The 26,913-nt window shown below is 30.6% G+C and overlaps 4 protein-coding genes across 6 annotated transcripts; 1 reads left to right on the top strand and 3 right to left on the bottom strand.

Moving 5' to 3' along the window:
- The first annotated feature begins 11,815 nt into the window (after positions 1–11,815).
- Positions 11,816–13,876, top strand: LOC124924080 (pentatricopeptide repeat-containing protein At5g66520-like). Of its 2 annotated transcripts, XM_047464131.1 has the most exons (2): positions 11,816–12,113; positions 12,243–13,876. In XM_047464131.1, exons 1-2 carry the CDS (start codon positions 11,822–11,824, stop codon positions 13,703–13,705), a joined length of 1,755 nt encoding a protein of 584 aa, XP_047320087.1. In that variant the 5' UTR covers positions 11,816–11,821; the 3' UTR covers positions 13,706–13,876. The 2 variants fall into 2 exon arrangements, with proteins under 2 accessions (XP_047320087.1, XP_047320086.1); XM_047464130.1 differs by having other exon boundaries at positions 11,816–13,876.
- On the bottom strand, positions 13,797–16,350 carry LOC124924081 (WPP domain-interacting tail-anchored protein 2). Of its 2 annotated transcripts, none has more exons than XM_047464132.1 (4): positions 16,183–16,350; positions 14,432–15,960; positions 14,263–14,352; positions 13,797–14,175 (listed from the first exon to the last, which is right to left on the bottom strand). In XM_047464132.1, exons 1-4 carry the CDS (start codon positions 16,193–16,195, stop codon positions 13,963–13,965), a joined length of 1,845 nt encoding a protein of 614 aa, XP_047320088.1. In that variant the 5' UTR covers positions 16,196–16,350; the 3' UTR covers positions 13,797–13,962. The 2 variants fall into 2 exon arrangements, with proteins under 2 accessions (XP_047320088.1, XP_047320089.1); XM_047464133.1 differs by having other exon boundaries at positions 13,974–14,175; positions 14,259–14,352.
- A 5,102-nt stretch (positions 16,351–21,452) lies between these two features.
- LOC124928232 (thioredoxin-like protein AAED1, chloroplastic) lies at positions 21,453–23,510 on the bottom strand. The gene is made up of 4 exons (XM_047468765.1): positions 22,978–23,510; positions 22,302–22,900; positions 22,119–22,227; positions 21,453–22,053 (listed from the first exon to the last, which is right to left on the bottom strand). Exons 1-4 carry the CDS (start codon positions 23,128–23,130, stop codon positions 21,712–21,714), a joined length of 1,203 nt encoding a protein of 400 aa, XP_047324721.1. The 5' UTR covers positions 23,131–23,510; the 3' UTR covers positions 21,453–21,711.
- Positions 23,511–23,656: 146 nt separating this feature from the next.
- Positions 23,657–26,472, bottom strand: LOC124928231 (phosphatidylinositol 4-kinase gamma 7-like). Its single transcript, XM_047468764.1, has 2 exons — positions 26,287–26,472; positions 23,657–26,003 (listed from the first exon to the last, which is right to left on the bottom strand). The coding sequence occupies exon 2, from the start codon at positions 25,882–25,884 to the stop codon at positions 23,980–23,982; it is 1,905 nt and encodes a 634-aa protein (XP_047324720.1). The 5' UTR covers positions 25,885–26,003; positions 26,287–26,472; the 3' UTR covers positions 23,657–23,979.
- Between the last annotated feature and the right edge of the window lie 441 nt (positions 26,473–26,913).

Genomic DNA, 26,913 nt, shown 5'->3' on the forward strand with positions numbered 1-26,913 from the left:
CCGACACAATAACAGGGAGGCGTTTTGAAAAATGGAACATATTTGATCCTATCTTAAAACACCCGAAGATGTAGTCGCACATATCTTTCACCAGGCTGTCTTTAGCATTCGGTGAGATATCGATGCGTGCAACATGTGTTTGGATAATGCACTCCGCTGATTCTCGGGACATAAAAAACAATGCTGGGTTGAATATGGCAGCCCCGTAACCTTCTTTGGTTGATTGGATGACTCCCGAAGATTGAAGAATTATGATTTTAACATGATAAACCAAAATCCCCAATAATGGCAACATTATGTTGAGAGTATTGGAGATGAATTTTTGATTCCACTTGAATAGTCGAGTTGTATGTCCCTTGACAATTTCTTTATCTCCAGACATGTTCTCAATCTCTTCTCTAATCAAATGTGAGTAATTATTAATTAATGAATAACTATGGACTGCATGTGTGTAATATTAATATATATAATTTTTGAAAGAAAATCTGGTGTAATATTACTTCTAGACTTATAAAATATAAAGTGGACACGTTTATGTTTATTCTCTTCACCAACTAAACACTTTCAACTTTTTTTTTTCCTTTAGAGTTATTACTAATTATCTATATATAATTCAATTTAAAATTATCTTACCATAGAAAAGTTACTTTTTAATTAATAAGTTTCAAATAAAGTACATAAAACGTTCACACTAACTAAGTCAAATTTCATAGTGTCAAAGTTATTTGAATTTGATTTTTAAAATTTACTTTGTGGATGAGATTGGACTTGATTTTGATAATAGTTATTTTTAGTTTAAAAAAAACATGTTAATTTAAATAATAAGAAACTATTAAAAAATGAATAAATAAATCTCTTATATATTTTTTTATTCAAATATATTAGTTCAACATTAAATTATAAAAGGATTTTAATTGTTTTTAAATATTAATATTTCTTACCTTAAGTAGTCATCCTTGAATAATATGATGTAAAGTTTTTAAATAATCTTATAATATTGTTTAGCCCGTCCCATTTGCTCCCATGCTTTTGCAGATCTTCAATTTTGAAATTATTTTGATATGAATCGATTTTGAATTTATAAAATGATTCACCAGAATCACCACATATGACCATTTTATTTTCTGAAAAATATTTAAATTAGATATATTGTAAATGTTTATTACAAAATATACCACAGTGATTAATATATATATATATATATATATATATATATATATATATATATATATGAACATATATATATATATATATGAACATCTATACTACATTATTTCAATCAAAAGTTATTTAATAAACAACAAATATATAATCATTATACATATATATGTTTAAATTAGCTTATTCATTGTCGATAAGATCATGTTAACAAACTATATTTTTTCTTAGTTTACAACAAATAACGACAAAATCAAGATTTTCATTCATTTAGGTAATGACAAGAAATATCAAAATATAAATTATCATTAATTTAGTTAAGCAAATGATAAATTAAATCTACACATAATAATTGATGCCAACCAGAAATTGACAAGGCATAAGTAACAAACTCCTAGTCCTCTTAAGCTTTTGCGAGCAAACCCACCATCACCGGGTCCTTTTATTGTACAATTTAAACACATGACATTAAATGTATCATTAATTTTAGATTGTGAGTTTTTCTCACTTGAGTTCTTTTGTTTTTTTTTGGTTGGTATATCATCACTAAGAAACAAATGGAGTATATATTACAAACATACCTTGATGTCGGTATCAATATTTAAAAAGCCACAAATGTAAGATATTTTTTATAATCCTGCAATTTTTTTGAAATGAGAGTAGATTGAAGATCGGTAATATAGGGTGGGTTGATTCAAAATGTTCGAAAATAGAGTAATAATAGAAGGTTATTATTGTTAAGTCTTGCTACATTTCAATTATGTTAAAAATTAAGGCATTACAGAATCACACTAAATATAATTCAAATTAATGTGCCAAAGTTAACTTTAGAGAAAATCATTTTGTGTTTGAGAACTTGATTTTGATAGAACTTCTTATAATGATAGTTATTTTTAGATGATTTTTTAAAATTAATTTAATATGTAAGATGTTAATATAAATAATAGAAAACTAAGAAAAAAATGAATAAATAAACTTTTTGTTCAATAATATTTTTTTAAATGGTCCATTTAATAAAAAATCGTTTAACATGAAAGGATAACATAAAAGAAAAAAAATTATGCACAAATTGAATACATTTTAAAAATTATGAACAAATTGAATACATTTAAATAAATATTTGACTCAGAAGATCTTTAAGAAAAAATTTTGTTTATTAATTCAACGTTAAATTATATATAATTATAAAAGAATTTAATTTATAACTGTTTTTAAACATTGTTTTTCTCCCATAAAATAGTCATCCTCCATTACTTAACTATGGTGTAGAGTAATTATTAAGGAATTAAATATTTAAAATATTTATGAATTATGGAATTCAATCTTACAATATTGTTTAGCCCTTAACTTTGATATGGATCTAAGTGATTTTTTATATGAACATTTGTTTCGAAAATCTTTTGAAAAAATATATTATAAATGTTGATTGGAAATATACATGTGATTAGGCACTGATTAGAAAACAAATTTATATTTATATCAATACCTAACACCTGTAACACAGTTGGGCATCGTGCATAAACGTTCGTATTCGACTTGGACAAGTCGTGTTAGACTCTTAATCATGTCATGTTGTGTGGTGTCTCAATCTTATCCATGTCGTATCGTGTCTTGACCCACTTAAAATATTATGATTCACGGATTTTTTCGTATCGTGTTATTCGTGTCTACGAGTTTATTCGTGTTGTGCTAACTCGTGTTTAAATTCGTGTTTCGTGCCACTAGTAGAAAAAGAGGTATCAACATGCTATTCCGACTAGATTTTGCCATCTTGTCAACAAAATCGTGACTTGACACACTCATTTTATTATTTATTTATTTATATATATTAAATTTTGATGTGATAATAAAAATGATCAAATATGATTATTAATTTATATACATTACATTACTTTATATTTACTTATTTGTGGCTGCAAATAGTATTGTAACACCTTAATTAACTGCATTCCAATGACAATGTATTAAATGATTTTTTTTAATACAAAGACTTCAAGAATGTTAATATTTAATAAAAATAATAATTTTTTAAAAAATAAAATAAAAATATTTTAATAGATAACTAATATAATTAATGAGCGAATGAAGGAAGATATAGTTGAAAATTTTAAAATTATTTATAAAACTAAACAAAAAAAAATCAAGCCTTAGTTTCATTTGAATAAATAAGTTTTTTCTACATGCCTTGCAAATTGCAAGGACCATATTGTCCTCTTTTTATTAAGTTGTTGGAATTATATATATGTTTTGAAAGAATAAAGTATAATATATATTTTTTAATATATAAAAATATAAAAAAGAAAACAAGAGCGAATTTATTATTACCTTTACCAACTACTCTTCAGCTTTATTTTTTTCTTTATAATTTAATTCAAGATATATTAATTATTATAAAAGTACTTTTTAATTAAATTTAGAATTAATAGTGTCAAAATTAATTGATTTTGAAGCAAAAAATATTACTTTGTGGTTCATTAAACTTGATTTTCACATAACTTTTTATAATAGTTATAGTTAGTTTCTTTATTAATTTAATGGGTAAAATGTTAATATAAATAATAGGAAATTGGGAAGAAAATAAATTTTAAAAAATCACTTAAAATATAATTTTATTCAAATATATTAGTCCATATGTAATTTTTTTCATTTGGTCAAAAATAAAAATAAAATATGTTTGGTAAAATATTGATTAAATATTTGTTAGCATAATCTAGAAATTTATAAAAAAATATTTTTTATTCACTTTTTACTTTTACTTTTTACTTTACCAATTTTTAAAGTGAGTAATTCTAAAAAGATATTATTTTTTATATAATTTCAATAAATTCTATATAATTATAAAAGAATATATAATTGCTTTAAAATATTGTTTTTTACCATAAATTAATTAGTAGAGCGGTCAGACGGCCAAGTGGCCAACCCATGGCGGGGTGGGCCTATCCATCAAAACTCATCGTTTGACGAGTTGACGGTGGGCCGGTCCCCCATCCCAACGTGCTGAAAAACCTCACCCCAACCTAACCTGAGGTTGGTTGCGAGTTAGGCTGGCCAGCCCGCTAGTTGTTTCACTACAAATAAAAATAAATAAAAATTATTAACAGTTCTAAAAATAAGAGTTTTAGAAAACAAGAGTTCAAGAAAATGATCAAATAGTCATAATACACATCAAACATGAATACCAGAATATCACCATCATGATTTACATGCTTCATCCATGCTCTAATACCAGAATACTCAACAAATATAAATGGTAAATCATGTCTAATGATTGCACAAATCAGTAGCTCACGTGAAATCATTTTGTCTATTTTCTTAGACTTCATCTTTCCATCTTGATCAAGAATCATTTATCCTACGTCATGGAACTTCATGAAACTTCAATTTGTTGCAAGTTTTAACATGAAACTTCAATTTGTTGCAAGTTTTAACATGACGCCACAATGTAGAAGTCCCATAATGTTTACCCCCACATTTATACTATTTTTTACATCCATTATATTCAGCTTTTTCTACATTATCAATACTTTTCATTTTCTTAAAATACATCCAAATATCAGAATATTTTCTAAACTTTTTAGATGACCCTTCATCATGCTTAGCACTTTCAAATTCATCAGCATCCAAATTAATACCTTGATTTTGAGAGGAGTCCATTTCAAAAATGAATCTGTTATTTAACAGAATATTAAGTTCCAGACTTTCAGTGTGAAGCTTCTAGAAATGAAACCAAGTTTGAATCCACGAACCCTTGAATGCGAGAACGAAGAGAAGAAATGCGAATCAAATAAGTAGTCGGCGGCCAATGGGCGAAGTCTTGAGTATTGACTGTTACAGTCTGGAACCAAGTTTGAATCCACGAACCCTTGAAAGCGAGAACGAAGAGAAGAAAGACGAAAAATATAAGTAATCGGCGGCCGATGATCGAATTATTGAGTATTGACTTATCGAATTATTGAGTATTGACTTCTGCAATGATGCCTGTTAGAGAAAAAAAACTAGGGTTATGTGGCATATACATATGAGGCTATAAATCATATTAGATTTTTTTTGTCATCCCAAGCCCAAACTGTCTAGGCCCGCGACTCGAGCGGACTGACCCGTAGGGCCACTTCCAAATGAATTACTAATATTTCAACCCAACCCGTCTAAATTGTTTGGCGGGGCGGGCCAACTTAACGGGCCTAACCTAAATGACAACTCTAATAGTCATGCTTAATAACTATGAGTACATAATTATTAAATAATTTATAAATTCTTAAAAAAATTTGACTTTTGGAGCTAGTCTTATAAAGTTGTTTAGCTTTGAAACTATTTTGATACAAATCAATTTTATAAGACTATTTTTTGTTTCTGAAAAATGTTTGTAATTAGACTTATTGTAATATATACACTAGATTAGTCTGTAATTAAAAAATAAGTCTATGTTATCAACTATACTACATTATTTTAGCTTAGATCACGACAATTAGTAACGACAAAATTTAGCTTTGAACACGACAATTAATAACGACAAAATTTAGATAATCATTCATTTAAGAAACAACAAGAAAGTCAAGATATATATTTTCATAATTTTGATCGCGACAAATGATAAATTAAATCTAGATGTACCCATAATCATTGCGAAATACCACAAATTAAAGCCATATTATTTTGAAATGACAAAGCCTAATACATTCCATCTATATAAAGCTATATAAAATCCCTAGTCATTGATCCTCTACATATGGGGCAAGAACCTGGAAGCCATTTGAAGAGGCATTTCCTATGAAACTTGTGCGAGCAAGGTCCAACCACGACCGGCTGTCCTCTATTGTACCCCTTCAAACAAATGGTACATGATGGATCATCAGATTTAGATTTAGAGTTCTTTTCCTTCAATGCCGGACAAACTCGAAGGAGTCCCTTGTTTCTAGTTGTAATATTTTCTCTAACAAAATAAATGTAGTAATAATCACAAATATGCTTCTTGACAGCGTTATTGATATCGGTAAAGCCACACATGTAAGATATCTTTTTCCGCTTACCCACATGGCCTAGTTCCTCGTCTCCATTTTGCCTAGTCAGGTAGATATCTGATACAATAACAGTGAGGCGTTCTGAAAATTGGAACATATCTGAGTTTATATTAAAACACCCGAAGAGGTAGTCGCACATGTTTTTCACCACAATGTCTCTAGTATTCAACGAGACATCTAGGAATGCCACTTGAAGGTGGAGAATGCCCTCCGCCATTTCACGGGACATAAAGAAAATTGATGGGATGAACATGGCAGCCGCGTACCCTTCATTGGTTGAAACGTCGATTCCCGAAGATTGGAGAACGATTTTCAAATGGAAAACCAATATCCCGCATAGGGGCATTATTCTGTCACGGGTATAGTTGTAGAATCTCTGATTCCACTTGAACAATCGAGTTGTTTGTCCCTCCACAGTTTCCTTATCTCCTGACATGTTCTTAATTTCTCTTCTCTAATCAACAATTGTAAATTATAATAATGATAGTCTAGCAAGTGTATATATTCATTGGACTCATATACTATATATATACTTTTTTTAAAGAATATCTGGTGTAATATTTCTTTCAGATTTATAAAATATGAAGGAGAGAAAAAAAGGAAAAAGTGGCAACACATTTATGTTTATAATTATTTTCACCAACTACTCTTTCAACTTTTAGAATTATTAGTTATCTATTGTAATTCAATTTAAAATTATCTTACCATAGAAAAGTTACTTTTTAATTAAATCAATAAAAATATTACTCTAACTAAATCAAATTCATAGTCTCAAAGTTAATTGAATTTGAATTATAAATTTTACTTGGTGGATGAGATTGGACTTGATTTTGAGAAAATGAATAAGTAATTAAATATCTTCTATAAAAAGAATTTGTATTCATATATTTTAATTCAACATTAAATTATATGTAATTATAAAAGGATTTTAATTAATTGTATTTAAATATGATTTTTTACCTTAAATAGTCATCCTTGAGTAACTATATATGAATAATATGAGGTACAGACTGTACAGTAATTAAATTCTCCAATCTTATAATATTGTTTAGCCAATCCCATTAATGCTCCCATCCTTTTGTAGATATGGCCCTTCAATTTTGAAATTATTTTGATATGAATTCATTTTGAATTTATAAAATGATTCACTACATGTGACCATTATTTCTGAAAATATATATTGAAATTAGATATATTGTAAATGCTTATTACAAAATATAACAAATGATTAATATTAATATATATATATATAAGAACATCTATACCATATTATTTCAATCAAAAGATATTAATAAACAATAAATATATATTATTTTACATGCATCTATGTTTAAATTGGTTTATTCATCGTCTACAAAATTATTGTTACATATTTATATGTAAACAACAACCAGCTATATTTCTTAGTTCACAACAAGTAACGACAAAATTTAAATTCTCGTTAATTTAGTTTAGGTAACGACAAGAAACACCATAAATATAAATCGCATTAATTTAGTTAAGAAAATAATAAATTAAATCTAAATTTACACATATATAATAATTGAGATCAACCATAAATTAAAGCTATATCATGAATTTACAACACATAATGTTTTCAATTGCACTTAGTTAATGAACTAAATTAGATTTTATTTGGAAACGGTTGATGTTAATTGATGGATCTGCTTCTTTTATTAATCCAAAGTATTATTTTGTATACAATTGGTCCAAAAATTTATTTGAAAATTATTATAATTTATTATATTTTAATTGTCAAAATAAATTTATTGTTTAATATAAGAATATTGTTTTAGTCACAATTTAAATATTATAATGTTATTTAATATATTATTTTTGTTTTATTACCTTAATTTTAACTTGATTAAACTTTTTTTAGTTTAAAATTTTAATATACTCAATTTAAAATTTATTATTTCATTTATTAAGAATTAAATATTTTTAAAATTATTTTTACTAGTGAACACGTTAGTAATATTGCTCAGACTGTTATAAGTCTAAAATATAATTTAGATTATCTTTTAAAAAATAAATTATTTTTATTATATTATTAAATTATAATAAAATGTTGTCATTTTTAATTAATTAAATATATATATTTATATATATATATATATATATATATATATATATATATTAAAAACTAACTTTTAGTTACACTTCTTCATAACAAATATAACAAAAAAAAAATGCTATCATTCAATTATTTTTCGATTTCTCAGTTAGACTTGGACCCAACTCAAACTCTAGACGGGCTCATTGAAAGTTCTTCTCCTTCACTACCGGATAGACCATGAATTCTTTGTTTTAGTTTGCATGTCTTAAGTAGGGCGGTCAGACAGGCCAACTCATGGCGGGGTGGGCTTACCCACTAAAACCCATTGTTTGATGGGTTGACGGCGGCCCGGCCCACCAACCCGACGGGCTGAAAATCTTCAACCCAACCCAACCCAAGGTGAATTGCGAGTTAGGTGGGTCATTCCACGGGTTGTCTCACTACAAATTAAAATTATTAATAGTTCTAAAAAATAAGAATTCAAGAACATGATCAAATAGTCATAATACACACCAAACAAGAGTCTTGTCTATCATTACATATTATTTAATTAAATAATTCAACAAAATAACTAAAATTTGAAAATTTCATAAAATATAAATTTCAGTAAAGTCAACATTCTTTAAATATCATCAATCGATATAATCCATGTCAAATCATTCTTCTTCATCGCCTTTTTTTCAATGTTTGCATCAACATCTTCTAGAACATTTAATCATTGCTTGGACAATATTCATGTAACTATTACGTTGCCTTTTTATTTTTATATACATATAAAATACACAAAAATGAAGGCAGTTAAAAATAAACTAATATATAAAATCACAAGTCACAAATAAATCAAGAACATAATTAAAATTTTGTAAATAAAACTACCGATAGCATATCCAGTCTTGAGTATTAACGGTAGGGCTATGCGGCATATGTCTATAAGGCTATAAATCAGATTAGTTTTTTTGGTCAATCAACAGGCCAATCCAAGCCTGACCGGCCTAGGCTCTTGACCGGAGCGGGCTGGCCCGTGTAGGCTCACTTCCAAATGGATTGTTAATATTTTAACCCAACCCGTCTAAATTGTTTAGCAGGACGGGCCAATCCAACGGGCCTAACCTAAATTGACGGTTCTAGTCTTAAGTATCGAAATTTGTAAAGCGACATATACAAGAGTGTAAGACATCTTTGGTTGCTTATCCACGTGATATATATTCATATCTCCCCTAGAATGGTTGAAATAAGTGTAGAAGATCAATAATGAAGAGTGACATCGAGATCAAATATTGCAATTTTCCTAATGTAAAAATGTTTGAAATGAGAGTATGATTGAAGTTATTACTTTGAAGGATATTATTAATTCTTTAGTACAGCTAAAAAAAAAAAGTGAATAAATATTATGTTGCTGTATACTTAAATTGAATATTTGTAATTTTATGACAAATTTTATGCTTTTTAATTGTACAAGTTTTCTTAACTTACTTAATAAATTAAAGGTTATAAGTTTGATTTTTACTTAAATTTTTTTTAATTAAATTGATGTGTATATTATATACTATAGCCAGGTGATGCTATCATCCAACCCTCTCACAAAAAAAATCTTGATATGTATCAATACTTTTATTTTATTTAAAACTATATTTAACTAATAAAGAATGATAATGAAGGAAATTTTGGGAAGAGAATTGAGTGGGAATAAGACCATCTCCAACCAAAAAACCCATTTTCAAACTCATTTTAGTGTAAATGTCACATCAAATAGTAATTCTACTCCAACCGAAAAACCCATTCTCAAACCCAAAAGAATATTCTTATAATATTCATTCTTACATCAACTTTTATAACTTTTTAATATCACCCATATCTTTTACAAACTTATAAATTACACCACAATATTATAATATCATCCAAATATTTTAAACTTAAATATAAATTAATTATAAAAATTTATTAAAATAATATATATAATATATATATATATATTAAAATATTTTTTTTAATATTATTATAAATTTTTTAATTATATTATAAATTTATGTTATATAAAAAATATTATATAAATTAAATTAATAATTATATAAATAAACTTAATATAAAATATAAGATAAAAATAAAATATAAATAAATAAAACATATAAATAAATAAAACATATAAACAAATTAAAATATAAATAAATTAAAATATAAATAAATTATATAAGTAAGTTTAATATATAAAATTAATTAAGTAAAAGTTAAAGGGCTAAAATGCAAAAAAAAAATATATATATGCGTTTGTGAACAGTAGCAACGCATATTTGGGTTTTTTGAAGAGGGAAAATGAGAAATCTCATTTTGGGTTTGGTTTTGCAGTTCGGTTGGAGGAGAAAACCCATTTTGGGTATGCGTTTGCAGCACTATTGGAGATGCTCTAAGTGATATCAACTATCAACTCATCCTCTTTTCCAAATTTATTCATGCAATCATTTTTCTTAATTAAATAACCATAATAACATATTATCTTGTTTAATTATTTTTGTTATCTATATATATATAATTATGCTTAATTTTTAAAGTGTCTGGATTGTCGGGTCGAGAGTTGTGGTTAATTTGGATACTTGGGTCGAATTGTGGGTTGACCCGCTTTTAAATTTAAAACGGTTAAAAATAAAATTAAAAATGCTAGAGGTATGTTTCGAACTTGCAATCTAACAAAAACAAGTACAACTCTTTAACCAACTAGGCTACAAAGACTTTATATTTTAAATTCAACACCAAATTTGATAAACGCGGGACGTTTTAATATTAATATAAGTTCAACTTTTTAACTAACTAATATATAATGATGTTGAGTAAATTGATACTTGGGTCGGATTGTGTGTTGACCACCCATAAACTTAAAACGATTAAAAATAAAATAAAAAATGTTATCCGTAATTTTTTTCACTCACGGTTTTTATTTTATTACTCGTGCAAATGCACGGGCTAAATGCTAGTTTTATTTAAAAACGTTATAAATTTATTTTATTATATAAATGATAAGTTATATAATTTATTACATTGGTTAATTTATATACTATCAAACTATATAATATTACTTTCAAGATTATTAATTTAAAATTATTCAATTATAATAAATTAACTATATATTATATTAAAAATTAATTACAAAGTATGAATATAAGAAACCAATAATTATTTTATTTAATATTAAAAGAGAAATGATTAAGTGAGAGAATGACTTGACATAATCTTATTTGCTGACAAAATTAAATAATTTCTCTTTTTTCTCTCTTTCCTCCCACTTTTACATTTTCCAACCAAAGTGATGACAATTTATTCCTTCACCAAATTCTCTCACAAAATTCTCTCTCTATCACTCCTCATATTAAAATTACTTATATAATTATTTAAATAATATCTTAATGGTACAAATTAACCCGAATCACCACACACATAAACGTTTAAACTATTATAAATTTAATAGATTTTTTTAGATTTTAAAAAAAAAATCATCCCATAATGATATTCTACTTGATTTTTAATTTATTTATGGAATTTTTAATATTATTACTCAGTTATAAGATTGGGAACAGATAATACAGAGATTGAATCTAAAATGGCGTTATCGTTGCAAGGCCTTCCTACGGCCATATCCATTGCAGAGCAAACAAAGAAGCCATCTTTAAGCATCAATGTTTCCTCTCTTTTAAGCCTTTCAACTACTATTCAACACGCCAAGCAAGTTCACGCTCTTATGGTCAAAACCTCCCAATTATCTGAATCTTATCCTCTCAGCCGCTTAGCCGAAATCTACTCCATTTCCGACCACGGAAACCTTCAGGATGCCGAAAGAATCGTATTATCTATGAAGGAACCTTCCACTTTCGCATGGAACACTCTCATTAGAGGTAACACTAAAAGGAAACAACCCCAGAAAGCAATTTCAATTTACATTTCCATGTTATCCAATTCTGTACTGCCTGATGATTACACTTTCACGTTAATCCTTAAAGTGTGCACTGAGTTGTCACTTTCAGATATAGGAAAGCAAATTCATGCCCAGATTATTAAATTGGGGAACGAATCTGGGTTATTCGTTCGTAACAAGCTGATTCATTTCTATGCCGTGTCTAGATCAGTTACTGATGCACGTAAGGTGTTCGATAGAAGTCCTGAGTTGGATATTGTTAGTTGGAACACAATGCTGGAGGTATACGCTGGTGATGGAGATAGTTTATCGCTTTATCACATGTTTGATTCAATGCCTTGCAGAGATACAGTGTCTTGGAATACAATGATTTCATACTCTGTTAAGAAAAGTATGTATATAGAAGCTGTTCGGTTGTTTAGAAGAATGCAAGATGAAGGAGAAGAAAAACCAGACAAGGTGACGTTAATCAGCGTTCTAACAGCAGTCGCCCATTCGGGTTCCCTCTCGTTAGGGAAGTGGCTTCATATGTATATTAAGAAGCAAAGAATGGAAATTGACGGCAACTTAGGATCTGCCCTCGTTAACATGTACTCAAAGTGCGGTTATCTAGACGGAGCAGTTCAGGCATTCAAAGAGACGTCGGAAAAGAATTTAGACATTTGGAATTCCATGATTGGTTGTCTGGCTGCAAACGCTAGATCCTCGGAGGCTATCGATCTCTTCTCCGAGATGGATATTCGACCAGACGCAATTACCTTTGCCTGCGTACTGAAAGCGTGCAGCCATGGAGGACTGGTCGAACTGGGGTATAAGTATTTCAACGAGATGAAAACAAAACACGGGGTTATACCAGATATAGTACATTATGGTTGTATGGTTGATCTGTTGGGTCGTGCTGGTTTGTTCGATGAAGTGAAGGCGATCATGGAGGAAATGCCCATGGAACCTGATGTTGTGATGTGGAAAGCTTTATTAAGTGCTTGTAAAACGCACAAGGAGTTTGAAATGGGTGAAGAAGTTGGGATTCGACTTATTAAGGAAGACCCGGATGATCATGCGAATTATGTTCTTTTGTCGAATATGTATGCGATTGGAAATCGATGGGATCAAGTTCATAGGTTGAGGAAAGATGTGTTGGACAGAGGTTTAAAGACTCGACCTGGTTGTAGCTCGATTGAAGTGGATGGGATTGTGCATGAATTTATAGCTGGAGATGTAAGGCATGAACGGAAGAAAGAAATTTATGAAATGGTTCATGAGATGGGAAAAAGGTTGAAGGAAGCTGGACACGAGCATGAGACTGACCAGGTTTTGCTGGATATAGAAGATGAAGAAACGAAGCAGATATCATTGGGTCATCACAGCGAGAAATTGGCAGTTGCATTTGGATTCGTTAGCACTAGACCTGGGACGACAATTCGGGTGATTAAGAATTTGAGAATATGTGGCGATTGTCATTCTTCATTCAAGATATTTTCGGGTATCTATGGACGAGATATAATTGTTAGGGATTCTAGCCGGTTTCATTACTTTGGGAATGGTTCGTGCTCTTGTTTGGACTGTTGGTGATACTATATATACAATGGGTCCAATTGTAAAAGTATGATACACAACCTATTTGAATCCAAATGAGATCATATATTTAAAACCAAAACAATCAACAATGAACATAATATTTTCAAAAAAACACACCCTTGTTCTCTCCTGAGAGAACAGAAAATAATGGATTATGTATATACACACAATACCACACTAGCTAAATCAATCAAACAAATAAAAAACAAATGACTGCTACAAATATATTCATCGAGATGTGTCTGAAAATGTTATTCTTCAACATCCAAAGGGTTGAACGATCTCTTCTGAACCAAATAAGTCGCCAGGATCGACAGCATTAACATTACTATTGCCACAAATACATACATCTGTTGCCCTGCTGACGCCACTTTCGCCACCTTCAATTCCATAGATGAAGAAGATTCCTGGGCGTCGTCCTTATCCTTAAATTGATCTGTTGTTCCATTTCTTGTTTCATCCTCCTAGATAATAGAAATTACATTATACAAACTTCCACCTTTCTTTTATGCTATAAAAGCGCAAAAAAAGTAAATCATATATGCACCTGCCTCAACTTCTTCTGCATATGATGTTTCGGCTCCTATCGATTTACTCAACTTTTCAACCAACATCGTATTCGCTGTTGTTAAAGAAGATAACTGCCACAAGAAAATATTAGGAATACATCATTTCAGTTCACCACTAAAATAGAAGATTTGAAGTTTATTTATAAGAAACCTGTTTCTTTATTCGCTCTCTTTCGAAGGCTATCTGTGTGACCATGTCCTTAATAAATTTACTGCTCAAATTGATTTCCTTTGAGGCTTCAACTTTTGCTTCATTAGCTTGCTCAAGTGAAGTCTCCAAGTTTTCTACTTTAGTCCTCAAGAAAGTCAGTTCATTGTTAAGACGTAAATTAGTTTCAGATAAAACAGTGCATTCCTCTTCTGCATTATCAGACTTGATTTCGGATTTTGAAACCTTAGATTTCAGCTCCTCGATTAATGTTTCCATATCCCATATAGCTGCGTACAGCATGTTTTGCTGTTCTTGACCAGCTTCAAATGATGCTTTCGCCTGTTGTAGCTGATTCTCCAATTTCCTTACTTGTTTCTCAAGGGAGCTTGTCTTTTTCGTATTGTTATCTTGTTCGTTCTTGAGAAAACTCGTCTCTTCGCTGAGTTCCACATTGGTTTCGGTTAACTGCACAACTTTTGTCTCTGCACTCTCTGCTCTACTTTCTATAATGTCTAAATTTTCTTTCAAGGAATCAATTAGATTCTCCATTTCCCTCATCTGTTCTAGATGTTCTTCGTTAGAGGCTTTTGTGTTCTTCAGCTGCAACTCGGATTCTCTTAACCGTTCTTCAAGCAACTTCACTTTAGAATTCTCTACAACAAGCTCGGAATTGTGGCTCTCGAGCTTTAACAGAGCGGATTCTCTGTCTTTAATCTTTTCCAACGAAACTTGGAGATCGGATTTGGAATTATCTTCCCGTTTCATCAGATTATTCAAGGTGAATTGGGTAATTTGAAGCCGTCCAACGACTTCCTTTGAGATTCCCATTAGCACTTCTCTAGCGATATCCGACTCCAGAAACCTTCCCCAAACGACTTCTGTAGTTTCCTCCATGAAAAGAACCACTCGTTGTGTTAATCGTATCTTCAGCTTGAGATCTTCTTCGTTTTGTTTCGATTCAGTCAGCTTCTTCTCGAGATCAATCTCTCTTGCTATGGATTTCTCCAACATCCTCAGGATATGCCTTTTCTGTTCAATTGTCTGCATTTTCGGTTTATTATCCATATCAACAGTCTTGCAGTCATTGTTCTTAAAAGTTAAGGATGTTTTCTGCAACTTAGCAGATTGTTTCTTAATCTCGTCGACCTGATCTTGCGACTGTTTCAACTTATCTTCCATAGTGAAAAACAAATCTCTTTCATGTTCAAACAATATCGAAATCTTCTGTCTGGCATCGAAAACCAATTCCTGTATAACATCAAGGAAATCCGATAGCTCATTGACTTCGGATTCCAAAATGCCAGATAGAAGATCAAACAACAGTGCCTTCTCCACAAATCCGTCCTCATTATCCAAAGCCATGGCCTCCAGGTCATTTTCGCTAGACAAAACGTGCATCAAAAGCATGTCTAAATTACTCAATTTCTCGCCGGAGCAGTCTAAGTCTATGTCTACTCTAGTAAGAACTTCCGTAGCGTTCCCTATCTCAGCTGCTTCCATCGGTCCAGATCTCACAACAACTTCTTCATCTGTAATCAATCCATCGATTTCAAACTCAAAATGAAGCTTAATAAAAACATCTCCAAGAAGATCTCATCATCATCAGGAACAAAAAGACTTAAAGGTAAAACAAAGTCGTCTCAGTCTCAACATACATAATTAGAGATTCAAATCAAACTTCCAGTCTTAAACCCTATTTTCATCAGAATTGCATAATAATAATTAGTTGAAAATTGAGTAGAAAGAATTACCTCGGAAATCCATCTGGTTGAGGAAAGATATTTCAATCTTCAATCCATCATCATCATCATCATCATCATCATCATCGTTAGAAATGATGAAACGTGGTTATATATAACAGGGAGAGTCTTTCCATTTTCGCCAGTTATTGAAGAAGTCGATTCATTCATAATAATAAATAAAATATGAAGAGACTTTCTTTTTTTTTCTGGTTCTGTTTGAAAGATCCAATAAAGAAGAATGTGCTAACTTGAGCCGCGCGCATACAGTGCGCACAACAGGTCAACCTTGCAATTCACTCACGAGCCATAATATCTTATTTTTATTTTTTATTTTTTATTTTTCTGTTTTTGTTTTTATTTTGATTTTTTTGTTTTGTGGCTTATGGCTTACTCTTAACTCCATTTCATCCATGATTGGTCCTATCATTCTCATCATTTTAATTCCATTTCAAGTTCTATTATTATTTTATTGTCTTTTATTGCATTTATTTTGTTATAATTTATTCTTTTATTTTCATAATTACATTATATTAGTAAAGGGAAACAAAATTAGAGCACAATCATCTTTAGATTTTTTGGTATCTAAAATATAATTAAGGCATCAATTGTTTCACTTTTATATTTATAATATTCTTATATATAATTTTTTCTAAATAGAAGAATAAAAAAATTTTACTGAAACAACCTGCTTATAAATAATCAAGTTGATCATCCCGAAAAAAAAAATTATTTATATAGAGGTAGGGTATAAATGTGACATTACTTCATAATTTTTAAAAAATTTAATTTAATACACTATTTTTCATCTAATTTTTTTAAAAAAAATATATAAAACTTATATTTATCTAGTCTAATTTTATTCATAATTTCTCGTTATTTTTTTAAGCAATCCTAAATTTTTTTCATTAAATTCGTCCATGTAAATAATAATTAAAAATATATATATATATATTATAGTACAACGTTAATTTTGAGCTGAGCTGTGAGAGAATAATTTAAATTTATATGTTCCTACTTACTACAACTACTATCATTTATATATATATATATATATATATATATATATATATATATATATATATATATATATATATATATATATATATATATTTAATTTATTTGTGAGAGTACGTGTATTCATCTTTTATTTATGACGCTCACGAGCACGACATGAAACAATTTATTTGTTATATCATATAGAAGAAATAAATAAAGCAATTTAATGGGGAAGGAAGTGGGACCCGAAATATAAAATAAAATAAAAAGGGTTTTATAGCTAGCGCAGGTTAGTCCTTAAGTCCCCATGATCTCCAATAATTATGAGGGGAATTGCAATTTGCAAACAGCTAGTGTTGTGCTTTTCAGAGAATAATTTAGTTTTTTTAAACTCAATTTTATATTGAAAATTATTATAAAAATAAATAAATTATTGATTTAAAATTGACAGATGTGCAGAAACAAGACAATATATAGCTGAATTTACGTAGCTGGTTGATTTTAAAGAATAAAGCTTATGAAAATATTGTTTCATGTTCAACTCAAGTTGTTATAATTTTAGTAGTCTTTACAAAAATAATAGTTTTTTTTTAATGACTCTTAGTGTGAATTGTACCTTATTTATTCAGAAGTTACCTTAAATTGGATTAATCCAGTGTCTAAGACCTTATTTAGTTTTTAGTTATTTAAATAACTGAAATATAAAAAATATTTTTCTTTTTCGTCTCTTCAATTACATTATTATATTTAGATTTTTTAATCAAAAAATTTATATTTCTCTTTAAAATTATTTCCAATCATTATTTTTAAATAATTCAAGTTATAACAATACCTCGATCCAAACAAGCCTAAATTTGGAGCATGGTATCAAATCTTTAATCTTATACATACATACATACATACTGCTAGGTGTATAAAGTCTCAATTTATTATTGAATTAAAAGAATATTGTCAATAAACATGTACATTTTAAACTGTGTCATACTGATGGAAAAAATAATTTTGATGAAAAATTTAACACATGAAAATGTTAAATGCATTAAAAGACTCAACCATGTATGGAGTAAATAAAAGTATAAAACTTCACACAAATATAAACTATTAATTGAGGGTGGTGAGTGAGGTTTTTTATTGTGGTTAAAAGTTTTAAGTTCATATTAATTGGTGATTACTATTGATGATATTTTTGTTATAGATTTGAGTTATTTTCGAATAATTTATGAGCATTTGTGTCATAATTTGAACTATAAATGTTTTTAATAGTATTTTCCTATTTAATTGTGATTTTTGTGATTAAATTAATTAATGAGAAGAGTTATCTTCTCGAACAAAAAATGGTTTGAAAATCATATGAAAGACTAACATTGCTTTTATTGTTAATAAAATATGAGAATCATAAATTTTGATGCATATCACTAAAAAAAAGTAACTAACCGTTTGCAGCATCTATATTATTTTTTGCAACAACAAGCAACTTTTTTAAAAGAAAATAAAAAAGCCTGATGCAAATCCAAAGCTACTTTTTGCAACTCCTTATTGAACTTTAGTGTTAGTATTGAGTTTAAACAAATTTTAAAATTTTACTTGTTTTCTGATTAAATATGAAGTCTATTTTTGTTGGAAGTATAAAAAAACAACGAGTCCAAGTTTAAAGATTTTTTTTTATTTAAGAAGTTATCACATGTTCATTATCTACTTCAATTTAAGATTTTTTAAATAAAAATCTAATATGTAATTTTTTATCTCTTAGATACTGAATATTTTAACTTAGATATTTTAACACAATCACAATTATAGTTATTTTTTTTTAAATTGTCAAAGAAAAAGGTGATTGATTTTATTTTCATTTGAATAAAGATGAATTATGTAAATTAATGATAAAATAATTTTTTGATAAAATTTTAGATCTTATACAAAAAATATAAATGATAGTTGATATTGAAAATATATATTTGTGTTCTTTAATCATTTGAATCTAAACTATGAGAATTTTACTAGTAATGGCTTATACGAATTATTCAATTTTATATGATAAAATATGACAATTTATTATTTTTGCATCTCATCTAATTGACAGAAATCTTAGAAAATTTATATCTTAAAATGAATTAATTATCATTTTGATTGGTGCATAGAAATAAGGATCGACCCTAAGTTAAGTCGAACCAGCGTTTGAACTAGCGTAGACTCATACCTAGTTTGGGATATGTTTCGTCATTCTTCCATCAAACATCCGAATCTGATAAGTAAAATGAGAGTCTGAATTTTTCAAGTTGACATGCTTCACAAAAATATACTTTAATGTCAAAATATTGTAACTTAAAAGTAGATAAGACACGAGAAACTCTTACCCTAGAAGATTGGTCGAGCCAATGATGTCAAGTAGTAAAAGTAGTACATTCTCCGATGAGAGCAGTTCAGAGAGACGATGAAGCTAGTGCAACGTCAAGGCGGTAATCTAGCCCTGCATATGGGATATCCGATCACAGATGTTAGAGGTCCTTGGTACTCTTACTAGTTGGTCTAAAATAAAACGTGGTTGCCATATCTAAATTACATTTGATTGAAGGATTTATTAGAAAAAATTTAACTAAAAAAAGTCTAATTTTTTTTTACTAAAGCTTACTATATTTTTTCTTCCTCGCGAGGAATGAAAAAGAGCGACAAGATTCAATTCAAATTTAACTGCTTTAATTAAGCAATATAAATTATTAATATGAAACTTTTATTTATCTACAACTAAGTTAGGTTAACTAGGCAATGTGTAAAACATACGAGTGTTTTTTCTGTTATAAATTTGAGAATTATAGTTAATCTTCTGGTCCAAAGGGTCAGCTATTATATAAGTTATAGGTTGGAAAATGATAGGCGGGGATTTTAAAATATATTGCAATAGGATGAAATTAAATAGTCTTAAGAAATTAAATATAAAGGATTAGATTATCATTTAAAATAACATAAATTGAAGTGGTGTTCATAATTACATGTCAGATTAATTTCTTACCTCACAAAAAGTAAATTTGAAAATATAACCAAACAATTATAATTAAAAAAAATATTATATTTATCAATGAACTTGGTTTAAAGTGTCAAATTTATTTATTTATCAAAAAAAAATATTTATATCTTCAAACTTGACGAAAAATAATAGTAGTGTTAACGTCTACTCTAAAGGTAAGATGTTATGTAAATATATTAAATATTTTGTTTTTTCTTATCGAAACTATTAATAAAATAATTAATTAATCACAAATCTTTAACATAAAAATGTGTGATAAAACTTTTTCACTAAAACATATAAATATTGTTAAATAATTTTTTTTTTGTTACTAATTTTCTTGTCTTGTATTACACATTTTCCTGTTTGAGAGTGATGGCTAATAAACAGAGATTGATTGTCAATAATTTTTTACAATAATTTAAATGAATAAGCTAACTTTGATGGTGTGCTTGAAACTCATTGCCCCCAAACTTATTTTGAATTTTTTTTTTAATATGTGTACTTATTATTTATATAAATAAGATTTTTATTTTTATATATTTGAATAAAATATTATATTTAAAGTTACTTGAGTTATAATTAAAATGAAAACTTGAATATATAAAATTAATAGATATACATATGTAATATTAATTTTTAAATAATTATTACAATATAAAAATAAAAGTTTAATAAAAACTACTTCTAGAATGAAAATTAAGAAGACAATTACTTTTGTATGTAACTATATATATATATATATATATATATATATATATATATATATATATATATATATATATATATATATATATATATATATATATATATATATATATATATTGTGAAAAATGAAATTTCCAAATTACCTTCTTTTTTTTTCAAATGATTTTTTTTGTTGTTAATTTTTTTCATATAAAAAGGGACCACAATTTTCTTTTTTGGTAAGGATGTCCCGCAAATAAATTATATATGGCACTTAAAATTGTCCCACACTCCAATCAGATTAATGATTCATACAGCTGAGCTGAGATAGTTCATGATATGCATATAATTTATTTCATTGTGGTGTGGGTTCTACCTGTCTATAATGAATGATTGATAAACCACATTATTGTTGTTTTCCATAAAATACTGACAAATACAATTCCTAAATCCAACTGTCCCCCCACCACACACACTTTCACATATTGAAAGAACAAACTTCTATATTTCAGAAATTTAAAACTACCCATCTCAAGACAGGCACCACAAAAGTTTTTTTGAAAAAAAAATCTTGCAAATATGAAACTGACAAGACATATTGACCCTCTCAAGACAGACATTGTTGTCAAAATTGATGATGCACATAAGTAGGGGTTTGATGAAATCTCAGGTTACACATATATAATGGGCTTTTGAGATTATGAGTTTTTGTTTCTTATGCCTGAAATATGTAACTTGAACCAACAAGGCTGCTTGCAAACATGTAAACAAGGTGTTCAAATTGGTAAACAAATGTAGTGAAATACAATACCTTTTTCCTTTTTAAAGATGATTTTTACTTTCAAAATAAGTTGTCACTAATTTAGTGGTTGATTCTCCTGCAACCTCGTACAAATCTCAATGATCTCGGAATGAGGTGCCCAGTCTCCAAAATTCCTCTCTATGAACTGGTAAGCAACTCCACTTCTTCCTTTACCAACTATAAATATTCCACCCTTTATTTCACCCTCTCCCTTGAAGTTCTGTTCCACTCCTATTGCCTTGGCTCGTTTGTAATTCGCACGGGCTCGACTGTTAAACAAAAAACCCGATATGAACTTGTCCTTCATCAGATTCCCTCCCCCAAGAGCTTTGAAAAATCCCATTCCCTTGTCATAAAGGACCGCACCACCCCAGTATCTAGGCCAAAAGTCTTTCACCTGTCACCCATTTCCATTCAAATTTCACCCAATTCAGTTTTACTATAGAATCTTATATAAAATACCTCAGCTTCTATGTGTTCGTGAAGAACAACGAATAATTGAATCCCCAGCGCGTCAAATATAGGCTTTCTGGCATAAAGCTGGTGCGACTCGGCTCTACACATAATACACCTGTTCATTTCATTTCAGAAGATGATAATTAGAATTTTGATTATGCAGAATTATTTGTGTTGATATAAATATACCCGGGCCTGCGGATACAAAGGAAAAGAGCAGGCTGATCACGCCATAATTCAGAGGCCTTCATTGGAGGTGCTTTTGTCTTGACTAACTGCTCAATCCCAATCTTATATTCTGGAGTTATCTTCTGAACAGAAAGGTTCTCCATGGAAGAATATGGAGCGACTTGGTCAACGACTGGCGGCGGTTGCACGCATCCACATGCCCTGGACTCTGCTGGGACAGAAGACACAATACCTTTAAAGATATGACCGTCGTTAGTTCTTAGATCGGCTATTGATTGCTCGATAGTTGAGCTGTCGTGTTTTGAACTTTTTGACATGCTTTGGTATTTCATTGAATTGTTAGAGATGATGCTGTTCTTTCTAGAAGGTTCCCTTCTCCTTGAAGGAAGGGTGAACGATGATGGCAAAGGATCTGTTGAACATGAAGCAGCTCGGTTTGTGAAGCGGGCGATGTGGCCCCTCTTCATGCCGAATTGAGATAAGAGATCTCCTGTAGCTAGGCTTAGAAGCTCGGGAAGAGACAGTCTCGATGCCTCTAGCTTATCACTATATTGCATCAACACACGGTCATGAAGGTACTTTCGAATTTCCAGAGCATCCTGTTTATGTATGATCATCAGACTATAAGCTTACAAATTGTGATTATGAAAAGAAAAAGAAAGTGAAATTATAATACCTTTTGTTGTTGAGTCATATTTATGGAATCCATGTCTTCTGCATTCATAAGCTTGAGGGAAGGAACATCATCCCAGCCATCATCCAATAGCTTTGGGAGAAGTTCCTTCAGAGATCCATTTCCTACAAAATCTTCAACTGAAAATGAAGCCATTCTCTTCTTCTGAGCAAGAGGGATGGAGGAATTGATTGTGTCTAAAAATATGAAAGGCAGATTAATAATGAAGGAAAAGGTTAATTAATTATTGCAGGTGTGACCTACAAAGTTGGGTTTTATCTTATTATTATAGAAATGCAAAATTGACATTGACAACTTCAAGATGAATGCTCTGAATTTCTCTTTTTGGTGTTATCTTATTGTCATATCATACAGTAAATTTGAAATTTTCAACAGAGACCAATTAAGCATTTGGTTGCCATTAGATTAGGGCTAAGTTTAACTTGGAAAATGACAGTAAGAGAGTATTGGGTGTTGAATTGCAGGCAGAGTCCGGCATGCAGTATATATATAGCTATTTATAATAATACTAGTCTTAACCATTGACCAAAATTATCATTATCAATAATAGTTAATTTTAATTATATCAGATTTCATGCAGGACTGTAGCTGCTGCTGCTGCTTTACCACCACAAAGTTGCAGAGAAAAACAAAAGAATGAATGAACCATTTTACCAAGCAATTGAAGGAATCAATAAAACCCATAATCTGAACTTATCTACAAAAAAACATCTACATTTCTTCTGGATATTCTACATTATTTATCAACATGGATGTCACCAAGAAGTTCTGAAAGGAACAACAAATCAAAGACAATTGACTTCAAGTAAGTCAGGATCTGCCTAAAAGAATATTTACAAGATGGTTGTCCTACTCTTCTTACTTAAACTAAGAAACCAATAAAGAAAGAAAAAATTAAGAACCTGACTGCAATTCTGTCATGCAAACCTGGAACCCTCTACTTCATCTTCTTCTTCTTCTTCTACCAATAAATGTAATCAAATCTCAAAACTGGCAAGAAGTTCCAAGCCTCAGCTTCTGTTTCTGACCTAGCGTCACTGACTTCCTCTTGGCAAATGCTGGGCCTAACAGCTCTTGAAACTTCTCTAGAAAAACCGACCACTCATCCTCATTCATGTCTGCTACCTTCACAAAAGTCGCACTAGCAGGCAGTTGCTCATTCGCACTCCTCCTATCCCCCGTCGATGATGAAGCAGGGACGTGAATTTTTCCTCCAGACTGCTTCTTCAAACACTTCCCCCCCATCTTATCACCACCCAAAGACAATTCAGATTTCAGCGAAATTGACAGCTTCGAAATATTGGGGAATCCCTTTTCCTCTTCTTCTACTCCCTCTTCTTCCTCCTCAATACTTTCCTCCAGCTTAGAAAGTGGATAATGATTATGACCACTAAACTGTAATGGCGCTCTTTCAAAGAAGTCCGACATTTTAGGGGTGAAGTCGAATTCCTCTTCATCATAGTCCATGTCAAACTGAAACTCCTCGGCTTCTTCAGACTCGTTTGATAACTCAACCGCCACCTCACTTTCTTCCATCAGCTTCCTCCTTGCTTCAAGGCAAACTAACTCAAGCTCGCTAGGCTCCTCTTCACCACTACGAAACTCTCTACTCATCATCTCGCCAATCTCAGCAAGACACAGACCGAAAGCAGCAGCTTCCTTCAAGAAAATCGTACAGAGCACTAAAACCTTAAGACAGGCCTCCCGAATCATCGGAATCTCGTTCCTCAACAGTGCAGAGTCCCTGATGGGATCTAGGCTTTCTATGTACTTAAGCTCGTCTTCAGAAAACGGAATTGAAGACTGAGGCCAGTGAATCCATTCAAAGTAAGGATCCTCCAAACATTCGGGAAGGCACAGTCCATGATCAATCGGAATGAGTTCGACTTGACCGACAAACCTCCCAACACCGTCAGGCTTCCTCACCAGAAGGTTTCCAGCATGCCTATCAGTGTTCAAGATCCTAACATCTAATATCCCTATGCGATGAACCGCAGCCACAGGAAAGCTTGAAGTACCGTAATCGCTGGCATCGAAATCGTGTGGGACGAATTGTTGGATAGACGCAATCTTGCTAACGAGCTTCTTTTCGTGAAGCGGTGGTTTGTTCTTGTTTCCATTAACGTTGAAAACCGAGTGGGTGATCTTCACTAGTGCAGTGGCGGGCACATTAGCGAATCGGCCATGGTCGAGAAGATAAGCTGCGACTTCTCTATAGCCAGTTTCTCCAACACGAACCGACGGTTTCAGACCAGGGCTCCCTAGAGATTTGCCCACAAATCCTTTAGGGTTGTTCGGGGCAAATGGTTCTTCATCTGTTGGCTTAACAATGGCAACACTCTCGCCAATGGAGTTTCTGAAGTAATAGGCTCCTCCGAGTCCACTATGAACGGGGAGCGGGTCCACTCCCAGCTTGATCGCTTTCACCATTTCCTTAACAAGTGGTTTAATCCGAGATATTTGGTTCGGTTTCCCTAATATCTCGATTGGTCCACCCCAATCCTTTTGCTGGAGATCTTTTCCACTTGGAAAGAGACAAGGAGTTGAGGAACTTCTATGGATGGTGTTTCTTGTTAACAGAAGAGGGGAATCATTTCTGATAGCAGTGAGATCATGTTTCAACACCATATCTCCGAATGTCAGTGAACTCTCGTCGGTTGGAACATTGAAGACAATCTGCAACCTCCTTTTCACAGTGTGTACATTATCACTTCGATCCAGCTCCATCCCTAAAACACATCCGGTTTCAGTCTGAACAAATACGCGTCTCCTCCCAACAGCTTTTCCTTCAATCCTGTTGTTTCCATGGTACTCACCTCGAAGCGGACTCTTGAAAAGTGCCACAGCCATTTGAGTCTGAACAGGGCTGTTTTCAAGGTCAGTAGACATAAGAGACCAAGGAAAAAACGGAGCGAATCAAACTCTGAATATGAGGAAGAGACCAGAGAGAGCTTTCCACTCTCTCCTCTTAAACAAGCACCAAACTATAAATGTGCACAAATGGAGGCCTACAAGATCATCAATAAGAAGATACGATTCAGAAAAACGAGCAAATGGAAACATTTATGCAAATCTAGACACTAATCCTGTGAAACCTATTCAGCACCTAATCACAAACATGATAAACATCAAAATCCGCCGCTTCAATGGTAAATATAAAACAAGCGAATGAAGGCTTGTACCACCGCAGAATGAGTGGAAGAACAATAAACATAATCTAACGAATGAATGAATCCTAATTAGAACATTGTCCAGTACAAGATGCAAAAGAAAAAGAATCGGATTACTCACTAGATTACCGAGATCTGGAAGAATGATGTCCGAATGGAAGAACACAGGCAAACAGAAGATGTTGATTTCAGACAGTTCTCCGGCTTTAGGATTCGACGGATTTGCCAAAACTTATCCTCCAAGCCAGAGAAAATCGGGGTTTGCTGTGTGCTTCTTCTTCTTCTTCTTCCCTCTCTCACTGTTTCTATGACTAGATTTTAGTATTCTCTCTCTCTTAAAAGGTTAATTTATATATTTGGAACCTTCTGTGAACGTTCTTAAACTACGGTCGGAGTAAACACCGCTAGTTAGATTCTCAGACATATCACTACCATGGTTAAATATTTATAAACAAACCCTAAACTCTTGCCCAAAATACAATTCTTCATTCTTTTTATTTTCATTTAAGTATCTCAAGTTTTTTTATATATTTTTTTTAATACATTTCAGAAGAATATTACTTATTATTCTCAAGATTTCCAAAACTAATGGCTAAATCAAAAAATTGAAGGACTTGTATAAAATAAAAACTTAAATTATTTAGGGCTTGTTCAATATTTTATTTCTTTTTCTTTAATTAGACCATTAAAGAAAGGAAATAACTATTTTTCAATTTATTTGTTTGGTTTTAAAATTGATTATAACAAA

This window comes from Impatiens glandulifera, chromosome 2, assembly GCF_907164915.1.
Source record: "Impatiens glandulifera chromosome 2, dImpGla2.1, whole genome shotgun sequence".
NCBI lineage: Eukaryota > Viridiplantae > Streptophyta > Magnoliopsida > Ericales > Balsaminaceae > Impatiens > Impatiens glandulifera.